Source organism: Spermophilus citellus (assembly GCF_964194105.1).
Source record: "Spermophilus citellus genome assembly, chromosome: 1".
NCBI classification, from domain to species: domain Eukaryota; kingdom Metazoa; phylum Chordata; class Mammalia; order Rodentia; family Sciuridae; genus Spermophilus; species Spermophilus citellus.
The window spans coordinates 227,031,748-227,051,190 of NC_138182.1; the positions used below are offsets into that span (position 1 = coordinate 227,031,748).

The window sequence follows — 19,443 nt, forward strand, 5'->3', positions numbered from 1 at the left end:
TTGTGTCCGCCGATAACTAAAAAATAAAATATTAAAATTCTCTCTCCTCCCCCACTCTCTCTCCCCCCCTCCCTCCCTCCCCCCCCTCCCTCCCTCCCCCCCCCTCTCTCTCTCAAAAAAATAAAAATAAACCTTTGATCCTCTAGTCACTGGAATTATAGGCATGTACTGCCACACCCAGCAAGTTTCCATCTCTTAATACCATCATAGGGGCAATTAATTAAATTTTGGCCTGAGTTTTGGAGAAGGCATTCAAACCATTGCAACCCACTAATTTATCAAGAGTTAAAAATGTATTATGCTGGGCATCGTGGCCCACACCTGTAGTTATAATAGGCCAAATATGGTGACATTCCTGTAATCCCAACAACTTTGGAGACTGAGGAAGAGGATTGCAAATTCAAAGCCAACTCAGCAGCATAGCTAGGCCTTAAGCAATTTAAGATCCTGTCTCAAAATAAGAACTAAGAAAGCTTGGGGATATGGCTTAGTGGTTAAGCACCCCTGGTTTTGATCTCTGGTTACTGCCCCCCATCATGATATTCTCATTCTTTATTTAATAGTGAGAATATATGTAAAAGAGGCATTTGCCATATTAATTGTTACCCTGAGGTACAAATCATGTAAGAGGTACAGGGTAATTACTTGATTGCTTCTCTTTATCAATTTTCAAAATAACTATTTGATTCCCAGCATCCTCCAAGGGTATCTTTTGTGTTTTAGCTTTTGTGTGTGTGTGTGTGTGTGTTTTAACATCATTATGAAGTCATAATCAAATTGTCATGCTGCTAGCAGTGGAATTTGAATCAAGTTGGTCCCTGGGTTTTTTTCTGTTATAGCAAGACTGTCTAGACTTATTTTGCACATTTCCTTCCTTCTCCTATAATGAGATATTTCTTTGCAAGCCCTCCTTTCTTTTAGTGGAAAGTAATATTAAAAGACTTCAAATTGGGCACTAGAGTGAAGGTTGCTTTAAAACCAAAGTCATGGATTGTTTTGTTTATTTTTATTATTATTATTTTTTTTTTTTTTTTTAGGAAAATTCCATTTTTATCATGTTTTCTCTACTCCTCCCCGCCCCCAAGATTGAACCCAGGGGCATTTAACCACTGAGCCACATCCACCAGCTGTTTTTGTATTTTATTTAGAGACAAGGCCTCCCTAAATTGCTGAGGCTGGCTCTGAACTAGCATCCTCCTGCCTCAGCCTCCCAAGCCGCTGAGATCACAGGCATGTGCCATTGTGCCTGGCTGTGTTTTCCTCACTTTTAATTTGAATTTTCTTAGTCTCACAAAAAGATTACTCGATTTCTAAAGATAACTAAAATGGGCCAAAACTCAGTTTCCTGGATTAATTCAAAATAAAAATTCAGTAGCCAGACAATTACCTCCTTCTGTTCCCTAAGATAAATTTTACCAGCCATTAAGAAGTGTTTTCCATCAATTTCATAATGTTTATTTTATGGTGAAACATTTTTTGCCTAGATTTATGTTTCTACTGAGTAGGTTCCCTTTGAAATTTAATAGACTACTATTTAGAAGTTTATTACTTAGTTTTCTTTTTTTTTTTTTTTTCCAAGCTGATTTCATGCCAATATTGGGAACCAATCTAAATCCGGAGTTCATTTCGGTCTGCAACAATGCCACATGGGCAATTGGAGAAATCTCCATTCAAATGGGTAAGAGGTTTTCCACTCCCAGAAAAGTATAAATTTTTAGACTTGTTGATGTTTTCATAATTGGTTTTTTGCTTTTTTTAAAATGTAATTAAAAATATTTGTGTGCATACATATATATACATATAAAGCTATGTCACATTTAATAAGGGAAGCATAATGTTGTACACTAATGTTTTAACATTCATTTTTTTTCTTTTTTCTTTTTTTTTTTTTCCGTCTTTTTTCTCTCTTTGTGGGATGATCTAGGTATAGAGATGCAGCCTTATATTCCTATGGTGTTGCACCAGCTTGTAGAAATCATTAACAGACCCAACACACCAAAGACGTTGTTAGAGAATACAGGTACCATATAACTGAACTGTTATGGTGAAGAGAAAATTAGTTGTCTTTTAATATTAAGATGCGTAGAGAAACCAAAGCAATAAACTAGCTTTAAAAACTCAGCTTTTTATATTTATTTTGAATTCTCACTAACAAAATGTATTATTTTAACTACATTCCATAACCAGTTTTCGGAAACATTTGAAAAATACTTTTTCCTCCCCTATTTCCATGTTTTAATACTCCCTAAAATGGATTCCAGCTAACTATTGAACTGTATGAATTTTGCTTTTTTAATTAATCCAGAGTGTAACTGAGAGATGCAAAGTGCTGATTTTTTTAATCTATGAAAATCTGGCCAAAAATAGATTGCAATTCAGTGACTAGCTGGTTAACTGTGGCGTTTGTATTTTGTATTTCATCATAAAATTTCCTTCAGTTGAGAACTCATGCAGTTCCTCCTAGGAGTTTTATTTAGGAGGCTTGTTTCTCTTTTGCATTTACCGAGAGCATGTTTATATTAAAGAGTACCTTCCATACTATAGAACACACTTAGGGTGATTGAGTCCTATTCTTTCCACCATCCCTGATTGTTGCTAATAATGAAAGATTTAAGTTCTGTATTCATTCAGGCACATCCCTTTCTTTATATCCTAACATAATTCTAGTAATTTATTCATAGTCAATGAGGTTCTTGCCAAATACTGAACAAAGAGTAAAATAAGGTTTTCCAAATTAGAAAGGTTTTCCAAATAAGAAAGTTTGTTTTCAGAGACACTTTAATTTGGTATTTTTAAATTATAGAGTTGATTTTTGTCTTTACGTAATTAAAATTGACATTGTTTATTGGTATGGAAGGAAATCTTTTAAATATGAAACGGTTATCTGGCTGTTTGGCTGTATGGGTACTGTTTACTTCACAAAGTTAATTAGATTTTCTTGTTGAAAAGTATGAAAGTCTATTAGGATGGTTATGAAACCTTGTCAGACTTTTATCTCCTTAGAATGCAGTACCTATACATGACATTCAGATTTGAAACACTTGCCATTATAAAATTATTGTTGAACCTAAACAAAACTTCCTATTTATTTTAAATGTGAATGCATAACTGCAAATAAATGTTGAGTGTAATGTATATTAAAGTTTCTTGTGGGATATCAGCTGATGAATTTGTTATTTAGTTCCTTTAGCAAATTGGCTTTATATAGAAGATCTACATTATATATGATTATGTCAAGTAAATAATTGATAATACTCTACAAATTGATGGATTCAATCAAACTGAGAAACAAGCTTGATATTCATTAGATTACTTTTAACTGCAAGTGACTACATAAAATTCAGTCTTCTTTATTCCTTATCCAAAAGAGAGTGGGTTTTTGATTATTAAATGAAAATCATTATCTATAGTTTTAGCAATTTAATTACCATTATCTCACTATTTCATAAAGCCAATTCCTTAGTATGCCATTATTGCTTTTTTTTCTAATTAGTATATCCTACACTGAACTTTTTCAATGGACCATCATCTGCTTTATCGCATGTTTCATTGGATTGTTCATACTTGCCTGTTTAATGAGAATGTTGCATAGTTTGTGTCTTTTGAACATAGGTTTTCTTTCTCTTGCTTCATATGAATCTGCTGAATTTTAGTATTATCTGTGTAGTTTGCTTCAAGTAATCCTTAAACATTTTTCTTTACTCCCCCCACCCCTTTTTTTTTATGAAAGGTTAACCTGTAAGTTTTTGAGAGAACACCATTAAAGCACTTCATGGTTTGTTTTCTGTTTGTATTTTTTCCCGTTGTGTATAAATGTATTTATATGTATGTACTTTTGAATTGCAGAATGCAGTTCTAAATTGCACTTGTTTTAGGTCTTTGTAAGTTTCAGAGCTCCTGAGTTTTGATGATAAATGTTTGTCCCCTTCAAAATTTTTTAAAAATTAAATATTAGCATGCTATCAGTATAATATGTTAACTATTTTATGTTAAACCTTTTATAGTAGAGACAATATTTTTTCCCTATGGTCCACATATCACGTGTCAGAACAGTGGACTATATTAGAATTTTATTTTAAATATGGTTTGAAATTAGTGGACTATTAACCTGAGTTTTCAGAGGTCTATTGGAATGGAATTTGACATAGTATAGCAATTTTCCAATCTATTCATTCACTGGGTAACATACTATTTAAAATATGACAATTGATTTTGATATATCAGGCAACAGATACCTGCTGGCTTGTTTGGGAAATGTTAAATCAAACTATATACTAGAAAAATTTGAATTAATTTTCTTAGATAATTTTCAAAGAATGAAATAATTTATAAAAGGAGGTACAGGGAAATGACAAGTAAATTTGAACTGTTATAGCTACAGAGACATGTTTGAAAATTCATTATGTAATTATATTTACTAATTCTTGGGGGAAATGTAGATTTCATATTAAATTCTGAAATTGACTGGCTTTAAATGATTCTCTAAATCCATTCATTTTAATCTCTTTTTTTTTCTTAAACTATTTGAGCAAGAAAAGCAATTCATCATGGTTTTTGGTGTTCTCTCAATCTTTAGAGTTTTTTTTAATTCCTTTTGTTTTTTCTTTTTCCAAAAGTATGCCATATATGTTGCTGCCCCTTATTTAGGGGGTGGTAATAAACAGCACTGGTGAAATCTTATGTTTATTATCATACACAAATTCTGTTGGTTTCTGTTTCTGAGTTATTTGTTGTTTTTTCTTTATTTTTTCTCCTTCCCCCTCATTTGCTCATGTCTTGGTTGGCGTTTGGTGGTGTATAACCGTGATTGCGTTACCTTAGCAATAACAATTGGTCGTCTTGGTTACGTTTGTCCTCAAGAGGTGGCCCCCATGCTACAGCAGTTTATAAGACCCTGGTGTGTATTATTCAATCTTTTTTTTTAATTCATTTTTCTTCACTATTTCTTTCTCTTTCTATCTCACTTTTAGATATATTTTCAGTTGGTTACAAAATTCACAATCCTTAATCATTGCCAACCATGTGACTAATCTTGTCCTATCAGGTTTGTGAGGTTTTTTAGTAGCATCGTCATGTATATTTATTTTATGTTGTGGCTAACGACTAATTGATGCATGGGATAAGATTGTCACATGCTTGCTGTGTTAAAAAGCTTGATTATACATAAAAAGCATTTAAATATCCACCAGAAAAATTAAGATGCATGCAATTTCTATAAATTTAGGTTTTTGCATTATGTTTCTTTTTTAGAATTAATTTGGAAACTTGGATTGCATTAAATACATGTTTAAATTTGTTATGTATAAAATCTTATTTGCTTGTTAATGTAAAAGTTAAACATCTACACCATAAGTTGTATAGTAATAGTTTATATTGTGGCAGTATATTCTATGTTCTGCTTCTTTCAATTGATAATCTTCAATTCAGATTGGTTTTAATAGTGTTTAATGGAATACAAGTCAATACAATTTTCAAAATTTGACAATTTACTCTTTTTTTTTGGCTCTGGTTCATTAATACTTTAAATGAGCCAAATTAGTTGTCTGTGTAGTTATAGTCTATTAAGAAAATATGAATTTCATTGTTTCCACTCCATTGCGATGAGATGTGCCCATCATACAGGAAGTATGAGAAACTGAAAGTTAAGCTTTCTAAAAAACACTCTTTTTAATATAACCATTATCTACACTGTGGTGCTTATTCCATTAAATACTGTCTATTAGTGTTATAATTGAATCTGCTTTTTACTTAAATGCTAAAAACAATTCTGTAATTTGATAGGTGTACCTCTCTGAGAAACATAAGAGACAATGAAGAAAAGGATTCAGCATTCCGTGGGATTTGTACCATGATCAGTGTGAATCCTAGTGGCGTAATCCAAGTAAGATATTCACAATGATTTGTTTTTAACTTTAATGTTCTAAGTAATAAAATTATTTGAGGGGTGATTAGGAAAGATTATAATAGCAGATTCAGAGAGTAAGGTTACATTCTTACTTGGAATCGGGCTAGGTTGGGTTTTTTTCCCATCTTTATTCAGGCTTTACTTATTTACTTACTTTGTACATGCCTCCTGTCGTGAATGTCAATCAGATTGCTGAATTTGAGGATATCTACAACAGTGTCAAACTTTTTGGAAATCAAATTTACAAACAGTAAATAGAATACTGAATCAGCCATTGAAATTGCTTTAATGTTGTGAACTTATCATTTATTCATTTCTATTTTGACCTTAAATTCTTGTTACATTTAGGCATTTTAATTATTTGGTATCAGTACTGATCCTGAGTCAAGTAAAGTTTATAGATCGAATTGCCAGTTTCCTGGACAGAAAAAACAAAGGAGCATGTTGAACTCCACCATATGTGTGCAAAAAACAAAATTCAGGCTGCGGGAGACCTACATTAAATGCAAAAAAAATAAAAATCTTTACATTTTCAAGAGAAAGGAGCTTTTTGGCCTTTTTAATTGAGATTTTGGTAATTTATATTTTACATGTGGTGTTTGTTAACTTAGTTTTAGAAATGCAAATAATTACTTAAAATTCAAATCAGTGTGATTGATAGACATATAAAATATACAGCTTAGAGCTAGAAAAAGATCTTTTGACTAATTTCACTAATTTCACGTTCATGAAACATTAATCACTTAATAATCAGAATAAGCCAATACTACCTTGAGATAAGGATCCTAGTTTCAAAATAACCTCCTAGTATTGTTTTTCAGTACTAAATGTTGTTTTCTCATGTTTCTTACCTCTATTAAAAGAAACATCTTTTCACTAGGTATTGTTAGTTTTTAAAGGTAGTAGAAGTAGCACAGTGGTCATAAAATCACTACCAGCTTAAGAGTTGGTAGAAATTTGTTTGTTAACTCCATTCATATTAATCACAATTTTTATATATTCTGTGTGGGTTTGTTTTTGTTTTGGGCTCTGGGAATTGAACCCAGGGGTACCTAACACTGAAACACTCCTCTGCCCAAAAAAGACAGGGTCTCACTAAGTTGCTGTCTGGCTTTGAACCCAAAATCCTCCTGCCTCAGCCCCACAAGCTGCTGGGATTACAGGTGTCCACCACCTTGCTTGGCCCTGTGTGTTTAAATTTTTAACATTATCTTTGGATATTTAGATGACATGAGAATCCTGATGTGAATAAACAATGAACTTAATGTAAATGACATTTGCTTAAATAATTGTTTTACACATGTTGGTAATTTTTTTTGTTTTCTGAACTGAATGGTAAAATTTGAAGTAGTTGACATGTCAGACCATTAGCAATATGCTGAATGTTTTATGTTGAATTGTTAATAGTTCATTACGGTAATCAAAATTGAAGAAATATTTTTATGAAATATGTCATGGTTCTTTTTTAATTTTGAAGGAGGGTCTTACTAAGTTGCCCAGGCTGGACTTTGAACATGAAATCCTCCTGTCTCAGCCCCCTAATTAGCTAGGAGTACCAGAGTGAGCCACCATGCTTGATCTTGTAATCTGAATAACCTGAGAGGCTGAGACAGGAGGATTTCGAGTTCAGAGTTGGCCTCAGCAATGACAAAGTGATAAGCAACTCAGTGAAACCCTGTCTCTAAATAAAATACAAAATCGGACTGGGGCTGTAGCTTGGTGGTCAAGGGCCCCTGAGTTCAATCCCCAGTACCCCTAGTTCCTAATATGTCAGATTAAGCTCAGTTGATATATATTTAGCTGGATTTAAGTTGTTTCTATGCTGAGTCAGGATTGAATTTATATGATTAATTAATCTAATAATTAAAATATTTTATTGGTATTGATATGGTGCTCTCAGTGTGCTAAGCATTTACTGGGCAGGGATTTGCTATTTTTGTTGTTGTTTTATGATATAATAGGACATTTATTTACATCCTAAATAATCACTTCTAATTCCTTATCCTCGTTGATTTTAAATTTGTTTTTCCCCTTTTAGCTATGAGTGTATCATGACATAAATTTTGAGTCTTGCATATTTTGAATTTTGCTAAGTTTGATAAATGCATTATCAATCTAAGATGTGGTTTTTTCCTGTTACAGGATTTTATATTTTTTTGTGATGCTGTTGCATCGTGGATTAATCCAAAAGATGATCTCAGAGACATGTTCTGTAAGGTAACTAATAAGTCTTCATGATGCATAGTAGGACTATTAAATTTCTAGTTGAAAGTTTGAAATTTTTTTTAAACATTTAGTTTAAATTTAGGCTCTTTACTCTGATTATATGACCTTTGTTCTTAATGAAGAACTATGTTTAGTCTTAAAATATGGTGTGACTATCAATAGATCATGCACTTTGAAAATATTTTCCCAAAAAATACCACTGATTCATGTAGTACCATTACTTCGTGTACAGAAAATAGCATATTTACAGGGATGGGGTGTGGTTCAGTGGTAGAGCACTCATTTAGCCCGTATGAGACCCTGGGTTTCATCCTCAGCATTATATAAAAATAAATAAATAAAAGTATTGTGTCCAACTACAACTAAAAAATAAATATTTAAAAAAAAAAAAGGAAATAGCATACTTTCCAAAAATGGATGCTGAAATTTGAAGTATCCCCTAAAACTATTGAACAGAAATGAAATAAAGTAGTCTCCACAAGAATTGAGCCTACATAATTCTTTGCTTTATTAGTGCCCCTTTTGATTAATTCCATTCATCACTCAGTTATAACAGAATATAAGAAATAAAATGCAGTTACACGTTTGCATCATCTGATACTGAAATTAGTGAGCTATATTTTCGGCCATGAGATCAAAACTTGTATATAGTTAAAGTTTGAAAAGACTTAGCGTGATAAGTCTTATTCATTGGGTAAATTCTGTGCCTTTTTTATTTGTTTGTTTTTAATTATTGTGATGTCCGATTGCTTAGAATAAATTTGTTTACTAGAATACTAGTTGGATTTTATATTTAACTAAAGTATATTTTGTGAGATGCTTTTAGGCAAGTTATAGTGGTATAGATTCTAACAAAGTCTGAGCTTACTACTTTGAAATGGATAAAATATTTGAAAAAAATCAATATTGTTTGATTTCAAAAGCTATACAGATCAGTTTTTCTTTTGTTAGTGATGAATTAATGGTTTTTCACTCTTTGCAGATCCTTCATGGATTTAAAAATCAAGTTGGGGATGAAAATTGGAGGCGTTTCTCTGACCAGTTTCCTCTTCCCTTAAAAGAGCGTCTTGCAGCTTTTTACGGTGTTTAATCTAGTACACTTAAGCTGCAGTCCCAAAATTAGGGGTAAGTTATAAGAAGTTTAGAAATTTTCAGGATGAAAAATTTAGGATTATAATCTAAAACTGTAAAAGATAATAAAAAGCTATTTGTTTTCTATAGGGTTGGAATAATATTAGACTTTAAAATTACCTACATAAAGGATAGAGGGGTTTTTGTGTGTGTTTTTGGTTTGTTTTTAAGAATTTTGTTTTTTGGTTTTTAAGAATTTTGCCCCACATGGGGACTTGAAAGATTCTGTTTTCTTTTGTGGGAGTGGAAGGCCAAGTCCAGTGAGAACTCTTTTTTTTTTCCCCACATTTTCTGTGTGTGAGATTAACAGTTACTATCTTTTAGCTTTAGTTTCTTCATTAAATTATGTTGAGGATCAAATACTGAACAGTATGCAATGGCATAACTTAGTATATTGTTTAGCACATTTAATTGGCTTAGTAAATGTTAGAAACATTAGCCAGTACAGTGAACCAGAGTTTTGACATTGTTCAGGTTTTGAAGATGAATTGAATCGAGACTGATTTGACTGGAAGCCAGAGGGTGTACTGAATGTGTTTACAGAAAGTGTACACCAAATTGAATTGTACTCGACACTGGAGTTTTCCTTTGCTTGCTGCCTGTTTAATCTGATTTAGGTTTTGAATCTGGAAAAAATGTACTATCCAAGTTATGGACTTTTGCAACCTTGAGGAATGTCTCAGGCCCTTTGCATAGTTATCCCACTTAGGTGTCAAGTCCTCAGAGGTGTTTTGTGGCTTTAGCGTGCTTATTAGTTCACTGTTGAATCATGTGACTGCAGTAGATGAAATGGCTTTGTTTTAAAGGGTTCAACATTGAGTTAATAAGTTTTGATCATTTGCAAATTTATTATCTCTTTGGTCTCATCATAAATTAACTGTGGTGGTGATTGTTCTGAGACTGGTATTTTCAGTTTCCTAATTAGAGCTAAAAGTGGATCGGTACCTCTTATTCCTGCCTTTTTGTACTCCTCTCCCATTTTTTCAGAGGCAGGAGAAAAAGGGGGTTGCTGTACTTCTCCACAGATGCACTAATCACCCTCTGTGAATTCACATGAATATTCTTGCATATCCAAAGTTTGGCATGAGTGGGTGGTAGAGTTTTGTTTAAAAGGACCACTATCAGGTAATAGTTTATCCAATAATCTTATCTAATTTATTTATGTCCTTTTCACCACTAAAACTGTGTTAGGAAATTTCTCATCAGGAAAATCAGCTGGCCTGAAAAAATAACCAAATAAAGTTGAGTTGGAAGAGTGAAAATTAGAACATTAAGAAGATGGTGTTAAAACTTGCTTTTGTATATTTACTGAATGTACTGTCTATAGTGTAATGCACGTTTCTGGTCCTTGTGGTGAAACATCAAACAAAAATAACTAATGCTTTTCTGGGTCTTGAAGTAAATTTTTGTTTCCATAGTACTGGGTTTACTGGAAAAGTGAGTGATGTTTTAATTCTCTGTAAGTAAGAAAAGTGATTGTCCTAAAGAAAGTGGTATTTAATTTTAAAGACAGTAAGGTAACTTATTATATAAAAAATAACCAGTTCCCATTAGGGTTCATTTTGCCCCCCCCCCCCCAAAAAATCAGAATTAGATTGGTAACATTATACAAAGCAAATTTTATCTGTACAAAGTTTTGTGTGCCTCTCTGTTTCCTCAACTTGGCCTCACTTTTCATATCTAATGCAGGTAACAATTCAGAGCCATAGAAGAAGGAAGCAGTGTGGTTAAAATTAACTAACATAATCTTAGCCATTTTGTCCAATTTCTTATTTTATAGGTAAAGATAGTATTGTTATTTGATGAATTTTATGTTTCCACTGACAGTTGTTAAAGATAAAATTGTTTCTGTTGTTTCTTATAGGTCCTTCAGTCTTGGAGACTATGAGGGAGCCTCTGCACCCAGGGAAAATGTTACCCTTTACAGGGGGGAAGGGTATACCAGTAGGGAATACAGTACAATCCCAACCCTACTGGGAGGGGCGGGAGGGAGGTGTGCCGTCACTGTATTAAGTCGATGTTGGGAAACGTTTTAACATCTGGAGTCTTTGTGGGTGGAAATCTGTCTTCAATTACAACTCCGCACTGGATGTGAAGAAGCAAAAATAATCTATTCAGTCTACTCACAAAACAGTACGTTCTGGAATATTATGGGGAATTGTACCAAAACAAGAACCATATAAATGATGCATAGGGATAAGAAAGGAAAAATTCTATAGCGCACAATAAAGGAAACCTAAGAATGGGGGTTACAACCAGTAAAGAAGATTTTTTTTTTAATTTAAAGGTTTTTATATAAATGTTCCCACATTATGGGGCCTTGTTTTGCATGCTGATGAAGAACTACACAAACAAAACTAATAGAGTTAAAATCAGCTTGCCTTCCCATAGTAGAAGCAGGTTCTTGGAAATTACAATTTAAGGTACCCCCCAAAAATGTTGAAAATAAAACAAAACAAATTTAAACAATGAAGCACCCTGTGAAATGCCAAATGAGTCACTCCTTTTACCTTTGCGGGGTGGGAGGGAGGGTGGAATAAATGGGGTTGGGCATATCAAAACTAAAGTTGACATCTTAATTTTACATTAAAACATTAATGTAGTGCATATAATTTGATGGTTGTACTTCATTAGATTTAATTTCTAGGCCAACACATTATTTTAAAGTGCAGTTTAAGGTTCAGGCATGCATTCTGGCTCATAGTGATTGAAAGTAAATTAGTGGGAAAGTAGCATGCTTGCATCACATAGAGTGAGATTGGTATTCATTGACCTATGTTGCGCCAGTTCGTGTTGCATTTTACCAATTCAATATAGCCCTGCATTTAAAATTCCTTTTTAAGATTTGTGGATTTTATTTTTATTAAGCATATAGATATATAAAAGTACTGTAGTTTACAGCTAGGCCTTGAAATATCTTTTTAGGATCTGTTAGGAATAAGATTGATATTGTATTGTGTGTAACCTGCACAATGTGGAAAGCTGATATACCTGTGCAAAATCTTTGCCTCTGTGCTGTCAGTGTGATGTGCTTTCTGCATGGTTATATACTACTAGTGATTTTTATCAAAACTTCTAAAACTTAAATGACATGGTAAAAGATCTGTAAAAGGCTGCATAAATGTTAGTTGGCACATAAAGACAATTGTAGAAGTTTAAAATGATTGCTCTATTTCAGTGTTTATTCCCACTCAACATATTGCCTTCTAAGCTTTCCTTTTTTTGTTCAAAGCATGATCTTAAAGATATGTTTAAGTTAATGGATGTAATGCAGGGTTCCTACACTGTATTGGCGCATGGTGGTGGCCCTCTGTGCCCTAGATATATGCACACAGGGTGCAAGTTAAAAGCTACAGAGTGAAAGTTGGTTTGGATCCTCTTCATTTCATTTGTTTAGCTTTTCTGTTGTTTTTCTCTACTTACATGTATTCCTGTGAATAAATCCTTGTTAAGTTAACCCTTTACTTTTCCTTCCATGTGTATTTTCTTATATACTGTGAATGTGAAAACCTAACTGGTACACTTGATCTTATGTCCATATGAAAGTGCAAGTCTTTATTAATTTGGATTGCCTGAACAGTGTATCCCATGATGATGAAGGAAAATGGAGAGATTTTTCTTTTTAACTCTGCTGGTCAGAGACGAAGCCACACCTTTCCATTTTTCAATGCTGCATATTTAATCTGCAACAAAATGTTAAGCCATAACAGCCTTTTTATATTTTAGTTTGTCACCTTTGCATTGCAGAATAAATACTAAATAATAACCATTTTTATAAGCAGTTGCTCCTCTTTGCATGGTTCTGTTCTCTTAAGTGTTGAATGATACAGCCATTGCACTGAAGTTTGAGCTGTGTGCGTGTGACTTTATAAATACTGTTTCATAAAATTTCAAATGCATGGTAGCATGTAGAGAGGTTTTTTTGTTAATTGTGTGTGTGTGTGTGTGTTGTGTGTATGTGTGTTTAACATGTTCTGTCATTCACTTTCTTTCCTCAACTTTGGCTTTGCAAATTTCAGTCTGTAGAGCCTGAAATTTAAATCATTTTATAATGTGCCCATTCTTTTTTTTTTTTTTTTTTAATCTAGATTCAAAGTGTATATAGCATTTTGCTTTTTAGTATGGTTAGTTCACTGGGAGCTCAAAATTTCTTGTTTTGTCTTTAAAACTTGGATAGGGTAGCTATTTTGTCCCTACGTTATATCAGTGGCCTGTAATGCTTCAAATACTTTTTAGAACTTAATATGGGAGGTATTTTAATAATTTGGAATAGTGAGTAAACATATTTTAAGTTTAAAAGAATGGCCAAATTCTTCTCTAAACTCAATAAAACAAATAACCTTTAGTAGTTATCTAAACCTGTGATTGACAATTCTGTATCAACTAAAAGCAAAATTGTTGCCTCTCTGACTAGAAGTTAGCTTCCAGTTAGATGTATAAATTACAAGAATGCCCATCTTTGTTAGTCACTTGACATGTTTCTAAATTTAAAGAAAATTTAATCTTAAAATAAAAATAGAAGTAAATTAATATGACTGGCAACCTGAGATTAGGTTGAATTTTTTGTTCCCCATTGAGGTTATTGTTTCTTCCTAATTTATATTATATTTCAGATAACATAGTATATAGCACAGGAATTTGCAGAAGCCATTTTAGTTATCTTTTGAGGTAAGCTCTGATTTAGCATTTATTGTTCTGATAAAACCTAATACATCATGGGATATATATATATATATAAAGCAACTTAATTCTTGTGGTGTAATCTTAATAGTTTTGAGTGTTGACTGAATGTCTATGAGATTGTGAGTTTGTCTTTGTTACATTCCAGTGTTTTTGCCTCTTGGCATGCTTAAAGCACGGCTTACTTCATCTGCTCCTTACACACTAAAATGCTGTTAGTGTGCTCAACTACAGAAATAGCCGCTGCTAAGTGATGTAGATTTTCTACTTGAATATTTTTGTTGTAGGAACCTCAGGAGGTCAGTGTTTACTGTTTTATATATGCCTTCTTTTTCCTGTTTGAGCTTCTCTCTTTGAAGGATTCTAACAGAACAAAAGCTGCTGATCAACCTAAGTTGGAAACAGAAAGTGTGTTTAATATAATTTAAAATGCATGTTTGGCAGTTCCATGTTACCAGTCCATTAGCAAGTGAATTTAGTGCCACAGGTATTCATTTATTCAGGAAATAATTTTGCTTTTTGTATTGTCTAATCTCTTTAATGACTTCATACTGTGTAAAAAAATCACTTATATTTTTGGTTGATTATTTCCAACATAATCAACATGTAAATATCTTTAAGAGCCAGTTCTGATGCTTTACATTATTGCTACTTGATTTTGTTACGCAAATTAGATTGCAGAACAATAGATTTTTAAATACTTAACCAAGCCATTACATCTTAAAAACAAAGCAAGTAGCATACATTTTGTAATTAACATTGATAAACACTGTGATTTTTTTGGTTAAGACTTTTTCATTGATCTGACTTGTTAAATTGCATATATTGTAAAATAGGATCAGATGTATATTTTAAAATGATTTCAACTGACTTTCCTCTTGAAATGCTTTGTCTACTCAGTTATAGAATATACAGATACAAGTTTTATCTCAGGTGAATACCTTGTATCAATTTTGCTTTGGTGGCATATGCTTATAAAGGGTCGTTATACTTAATTTAAATGGTCTTCATTTTTTTAGTGTATTTCATTGAGAATCTTCCCAGTTTGTCTGATTTCTTTTTTCCCCCAGTTAGTTTGCAAACTGGAATGGTATAGAACCCTCCTCACGAGCCCTACGCATTCAGGGTTACTGAAAGTGAGTTAAATTTGTTCCTCCTCTTCAAATCCTCAAAATAGGAAAGTGGATTTTTTTTTCCTCTGTACAAAGTTGTGTTCTGCATGGCTGAAATGCCAGGATTAAGCTAATTATGTCTTAAACCCTTCAGTCTAAATTTAAGACCTTTGCCATGAGGGAAAGTGTTTTTTTGCTTCATATAGTTTGTCTATATTATTCATATTGAATGTATTAACAGATAATGGTGCAAAAACATTCTTTCCAAGAGAAGAGTGTGTCATGCAAAACTGCAATTTAAATCCTTCCTTTGGTAGTATTTCAAAATACAACTTTGCTTATCCAATTATTTTTGCAAATATTACCAGTGGGTAAAACACTTGCTCCTAGGATTGTTAATGAAGTGCAGTTATTGGAATCTGTAAGAAAACTCTGGTCTTCGAATAGTTAAGGACCTGGGATAATCTAGGTGAAAAATCAGATCAATAGTGAGCTGTGTTGCTAACAATATTATCTAGTATTAATACATTGCAATGGCATTGTATACCAACCTAATGCATTTCGTACTGTATTAAATATGGCAATGCTTCTAATGCCCTTTAAAATTATATTTCACTTGAAAGTTAGTTTCATTCACCAGTACATTTTCTAGGTGACTTGCGACTAATATTTTCAGTCTTATATATAGATCTTTCCCCCATTGGCACTACATATATGTAGATAACTCCTTATGCCTAATTATTATACATATTTTTAAGGTATACATTTAAATTACAGCAACTATGTATTGTGGTTTGTATCCCAGAATGTATTGTGTTTAAATAAAAAGATGCATAACAGTGAATGTATGCATGGTTTTGAGGGAAGTTAAAATGGTGAATTTTTTTCACCTCTTGTGCATTTTAAAACCAAGCCAAATCTATTTGCCAAGTATTGTATCACTAATTAGAAAAACAGTAGTGTTTCTTTTATTATAGTTTTTGTTTACCATAGAATCCCTTCATGCTGTTGTGGCTTGGTATTATACAGAATTAGCTTTTTACAGGTCTAATTATCTTTCGAAAAGCATACTATATACACGGTTAGCCTCTAAGGCAGTGTTGGTCCCCTTCTAATGTCAGCTTTATAAAGGGGTTCCACTGTATACTTTTCTCATTACTTTGTTGTTTTCCTCTGGATATATAACCAAATTGAGCTTGGTTGATTTTTATGGAAATAATTAGACAATACCGTGTAAATTAATTTTACTCAATAGATTATCATCTTGTGAGAAGAGATGTTTAAATGTGGTAAATGACTTCACTTCATACTATAAAACAGTTTTACAATTAATAGACATGTTAACATTGGGTGCAATAATTTAGTAGTGTTAGCTTTAGTTAAATAACTGATCTTTCTGCTGACAACTTAGGTTGTATGAGTTACGCTTAAAAGCTTTAAATCTGATGTTTCCTTTACCTGCCACACTATATGTTAGAATGTGTCCTTCAAACATATCCTGCAACTTCTCAAACTGTACTAAATTGATATTTCTTGAAGTCTATCTAACTCTGTGCTAACAGATCTTCATTTTAAATAGAATACGGTTTTAATTTTTGATAAGCTGCTGAATTTTAAAGAGAGTTTTTTGGGGCCACCAAATATTTTGGATCATGCAGAGAATATATATTGTACTGTAGTAATTTTGTATTTACATTTGTATGATGTGACATAATAGATGTGAATGTTAATCACTGCTTGACTATGTTAATAAAGTTGTTTAACTATAGATGTTGCACTCTTGATTTTTAATGAGAGGAAATGACCCACCCACCACCCTACCCCCATTTTGGTCCTGATAGATCTTGTGGGGTGTTTCTTCTTTTTTTGTTAAAGCATTTTTGTTTTGTTTTCCCTAGTTTACACATTAGTACACTCTTGTCTAACATTGTTTTTTGAATTTAGTATATTGTGTAGTAAAAAGCTTTTTTCCCTGCATTTTGAACTTAACTCCTATTAATTGATAAATTTTCAAATGGTTTCTGTTTAGAGGATAGGGGAATTCTGCTCTACAAAAAAAGGGGAATTAAAGGTGAAGCTGTAAATATAAAACATATATAAAGATAGACTGCATGAATGTGTATGAATGTATGACCTATTAAGGCTGTTTATCTTTCAAAATATTAAGACTTGTAATTTTGGAAATTTTTAACATTTATAAAACTAGTCATTTCCTCTTCAGGTAGTAATCTTTTTAATATTAGTTGCATGTTACTAATTAAAGTTAGATGCATTAATACACATAAGGGAATATGTGTTCATGACTCTTAAGTAGTTGTCTATTTGAGATTTGGAACATTTGAGAACAGGAAAAGGCCTAAAAGGTTAGTGTAACCCAAAGACTGTTTAAGAGAAGTGCAGCTTGGGTTTCTTAACTTTTGTTACCTTCACATAAAAATATTTAATATGTCACAGTTGTGTTGACAAGAAGGCAAATTGTGATCTGGGTGTTGTTATAAAACATAATTAAGAAAGAATTTAAGATTCCAGAGTTCAGGACTTAGAATCATGGGAAAAGTTGTGGACATAATCGTTAATTCAAAGATTATGATTTGCTGCTAATTTTTTAATTGCCTCAAGCTAAAAACCTTTCCTTTCATAAATCTTTAGATTTTAGTGAAAGTATTGTCAGTTTTATGCAAATGTTTTTTCTTCTCAGTTCAAGTAACTAAACCATACTAATGAGTAAAGCTGGGTTATTGATTTTGACATCTTTGTCTTGTAATGGGATTTTTTAACAGGTATTTATATTTTGTAATAGCTGCATAATCTAACTCCCAACAATTTACATTTTATATGATTGTTTATGAATGATTGGAGAAAGTGGCAGTTAAAACTATGCAACTTTTGTGTTTGGATTTTGTCTGTATTATGCACTTGAATATGGAAATTATTGAAGCTGTAATTGTCATTTTGTAGTCTTTAATCCAAGTCTTGTGTTAATTTGATGGAAAAATTTTAAGAACCTCCTGAAAGATCTCCCAAGCATTTATTTTGACAGTTTGCAAACTACAACTAATCCAGTGGGAATAATAAAAGAATAGCTATATCAAGAACCTTTAGGGTTTTGTGCCCAGTTATTAATGTAATTCATTTCTGTGCTTGTTAAAGTAATCTTACTGTGACAATTTATATTGGTTTTCAAAGAATGTCATTTAACAAGCATTTGAGAATGACAAGTGAACAATTTTTATGAATTTTAATAGTTACTCAGTGACATAACTACTGTAAATAATTCTGTGCACATACGAATATATAGTAAATTTATGCATTGTTTTTAGTCAGTATGTTGTATCCAAACATAGCTAAGTGGTATTCTGTGAACAGTTCACACAACTGCCTTAGTATTGTTGGACTTTCAGAAGTTTCTAATTCATTCTTTGAAATAATTATGGTGAGTGGTGTTATCAGGTCCGAAGGAGAGTAATCGTCCACAGCAGCAACTTGAAAGTGTGCTGTCACGCTATACTTTGTAACTTAATAGCATGGCTTTCTATCTTTAGGAAATTTTATATGTGGAATTGATGATTTCATATTACATATTTAACAGTTATCTGTTATGTTGCAGGCACTTTTCCCTGGTCTTAAAGAGCTTACATTCTATTTTAAGGAGACAGATGTGTGAAATAGGCTATGATGGTAATTAATGCTTGGTTAGAACAGGACGTGGAAGATCTGAGGGTGTCATTTGAGCAAAAACCTGAGTGTCTGGGAGAGAGTATTTCATGTAAAGGGAGCAAAGTCAGTAATATATTTGATAGTTATTGCAGATGAGAAGGATATAACTGGAATGCCCAGAGCAAGGGAGAAGAGTGATAAATTAGATCTAAGGTAACTGGTTGGTTTTATATTTGAAGTAAAGGGCTGTGGTGTAGGAGTTTGTAGTAGAAAAGTGATACCACTGATTGAGGATGAACTCTAGCCCAAGGGCAGAAACAGACCACTTAGAGGGTGCTGTTATCTGGGGAGTTACTGATAAGTTAGGGTAGAAGTGGAGAAGGTAGATCTGGATGACATTTTGAGTCATCAACAAGGTTTGCCAACATACTAGATACTGTAGTGTAGGGAACGAATCATAGGTGGTTCTTAGACCATCAGCCTCATGAGCAGCTAGAAGAATGAAATTGCCATTAATTGGGATAGGAAAGATTTATGTAGCATTTGTTTTGATATGTGAGCAGTAGATTGCATTGGAGTTCAATAACCTACCTGAAGATGGAAACCTGGGAAGGTGTGTATAAATCTCATACCACAAAGCTAAAATATATCTGAGGATGCAAATGGAGGGATGAAAATGGCAGGAACTAACCCTGAAACATTGCTCAATTCTTAGACTTGAGTATATTGTAA

General features: G+C 32.7%; 1 protein-coding gene across 6 annotated transcripts in view; it reads left to right on the forward strand.

Annotated features, from left to right (window-relative positions):
- The window catches only part of TNPO1 (transportin 1), an 85,917-nt gene extending 73,191 nt beyond the window's left edge, over positions 1 to 12,726 (forward strand). For 4 of the 6 annotated variants that reach the window (XM_081301280.1, XM_081301282.1, XM_081301281.1 and 1 more), the window contains 7 exons: positions 1,580 to 1,678; positions 1,925 to 2,020; positions 4,822 to 4,897; positions 5,782 to 5,881; positions 8,048 to 8,122; positions 9,114 to 9,256; positions 11,127 to 12,726. In XM_081301280.1, coding sequence (XP_081157406.1) covers positions 1,580 to 1,678; positions 1,925 to 2,020; positions 4,822 to 4,897; positions 5,782 to 5,881; positions 8,048 to 8,122; positions 9,114 to 9,221 — 554 coding nt within the window. In that variant the 3' untranslated portion in view covers positions 9,222 to 9,256; positions 11,127 to 12,726. Of the gene's footprint in view, positions 1 to 1,579; positions 1,679 to 1,924; positions 2,021 to 4,821; positions 4,898 to 4,970; positions 5,045 to 5,781; positions 5,882 to 8,047; positions 8,123 to 9,113; positions 9,257 to 11,126 lie in introns of those variants that run through there. The other 2 variants (XR_014022966.1, XM_081301283.1) reach the window with 2 other exon arrangements.
- Positions 12,727 to 19,443: the final 6,717 nt, after the last annotated feature.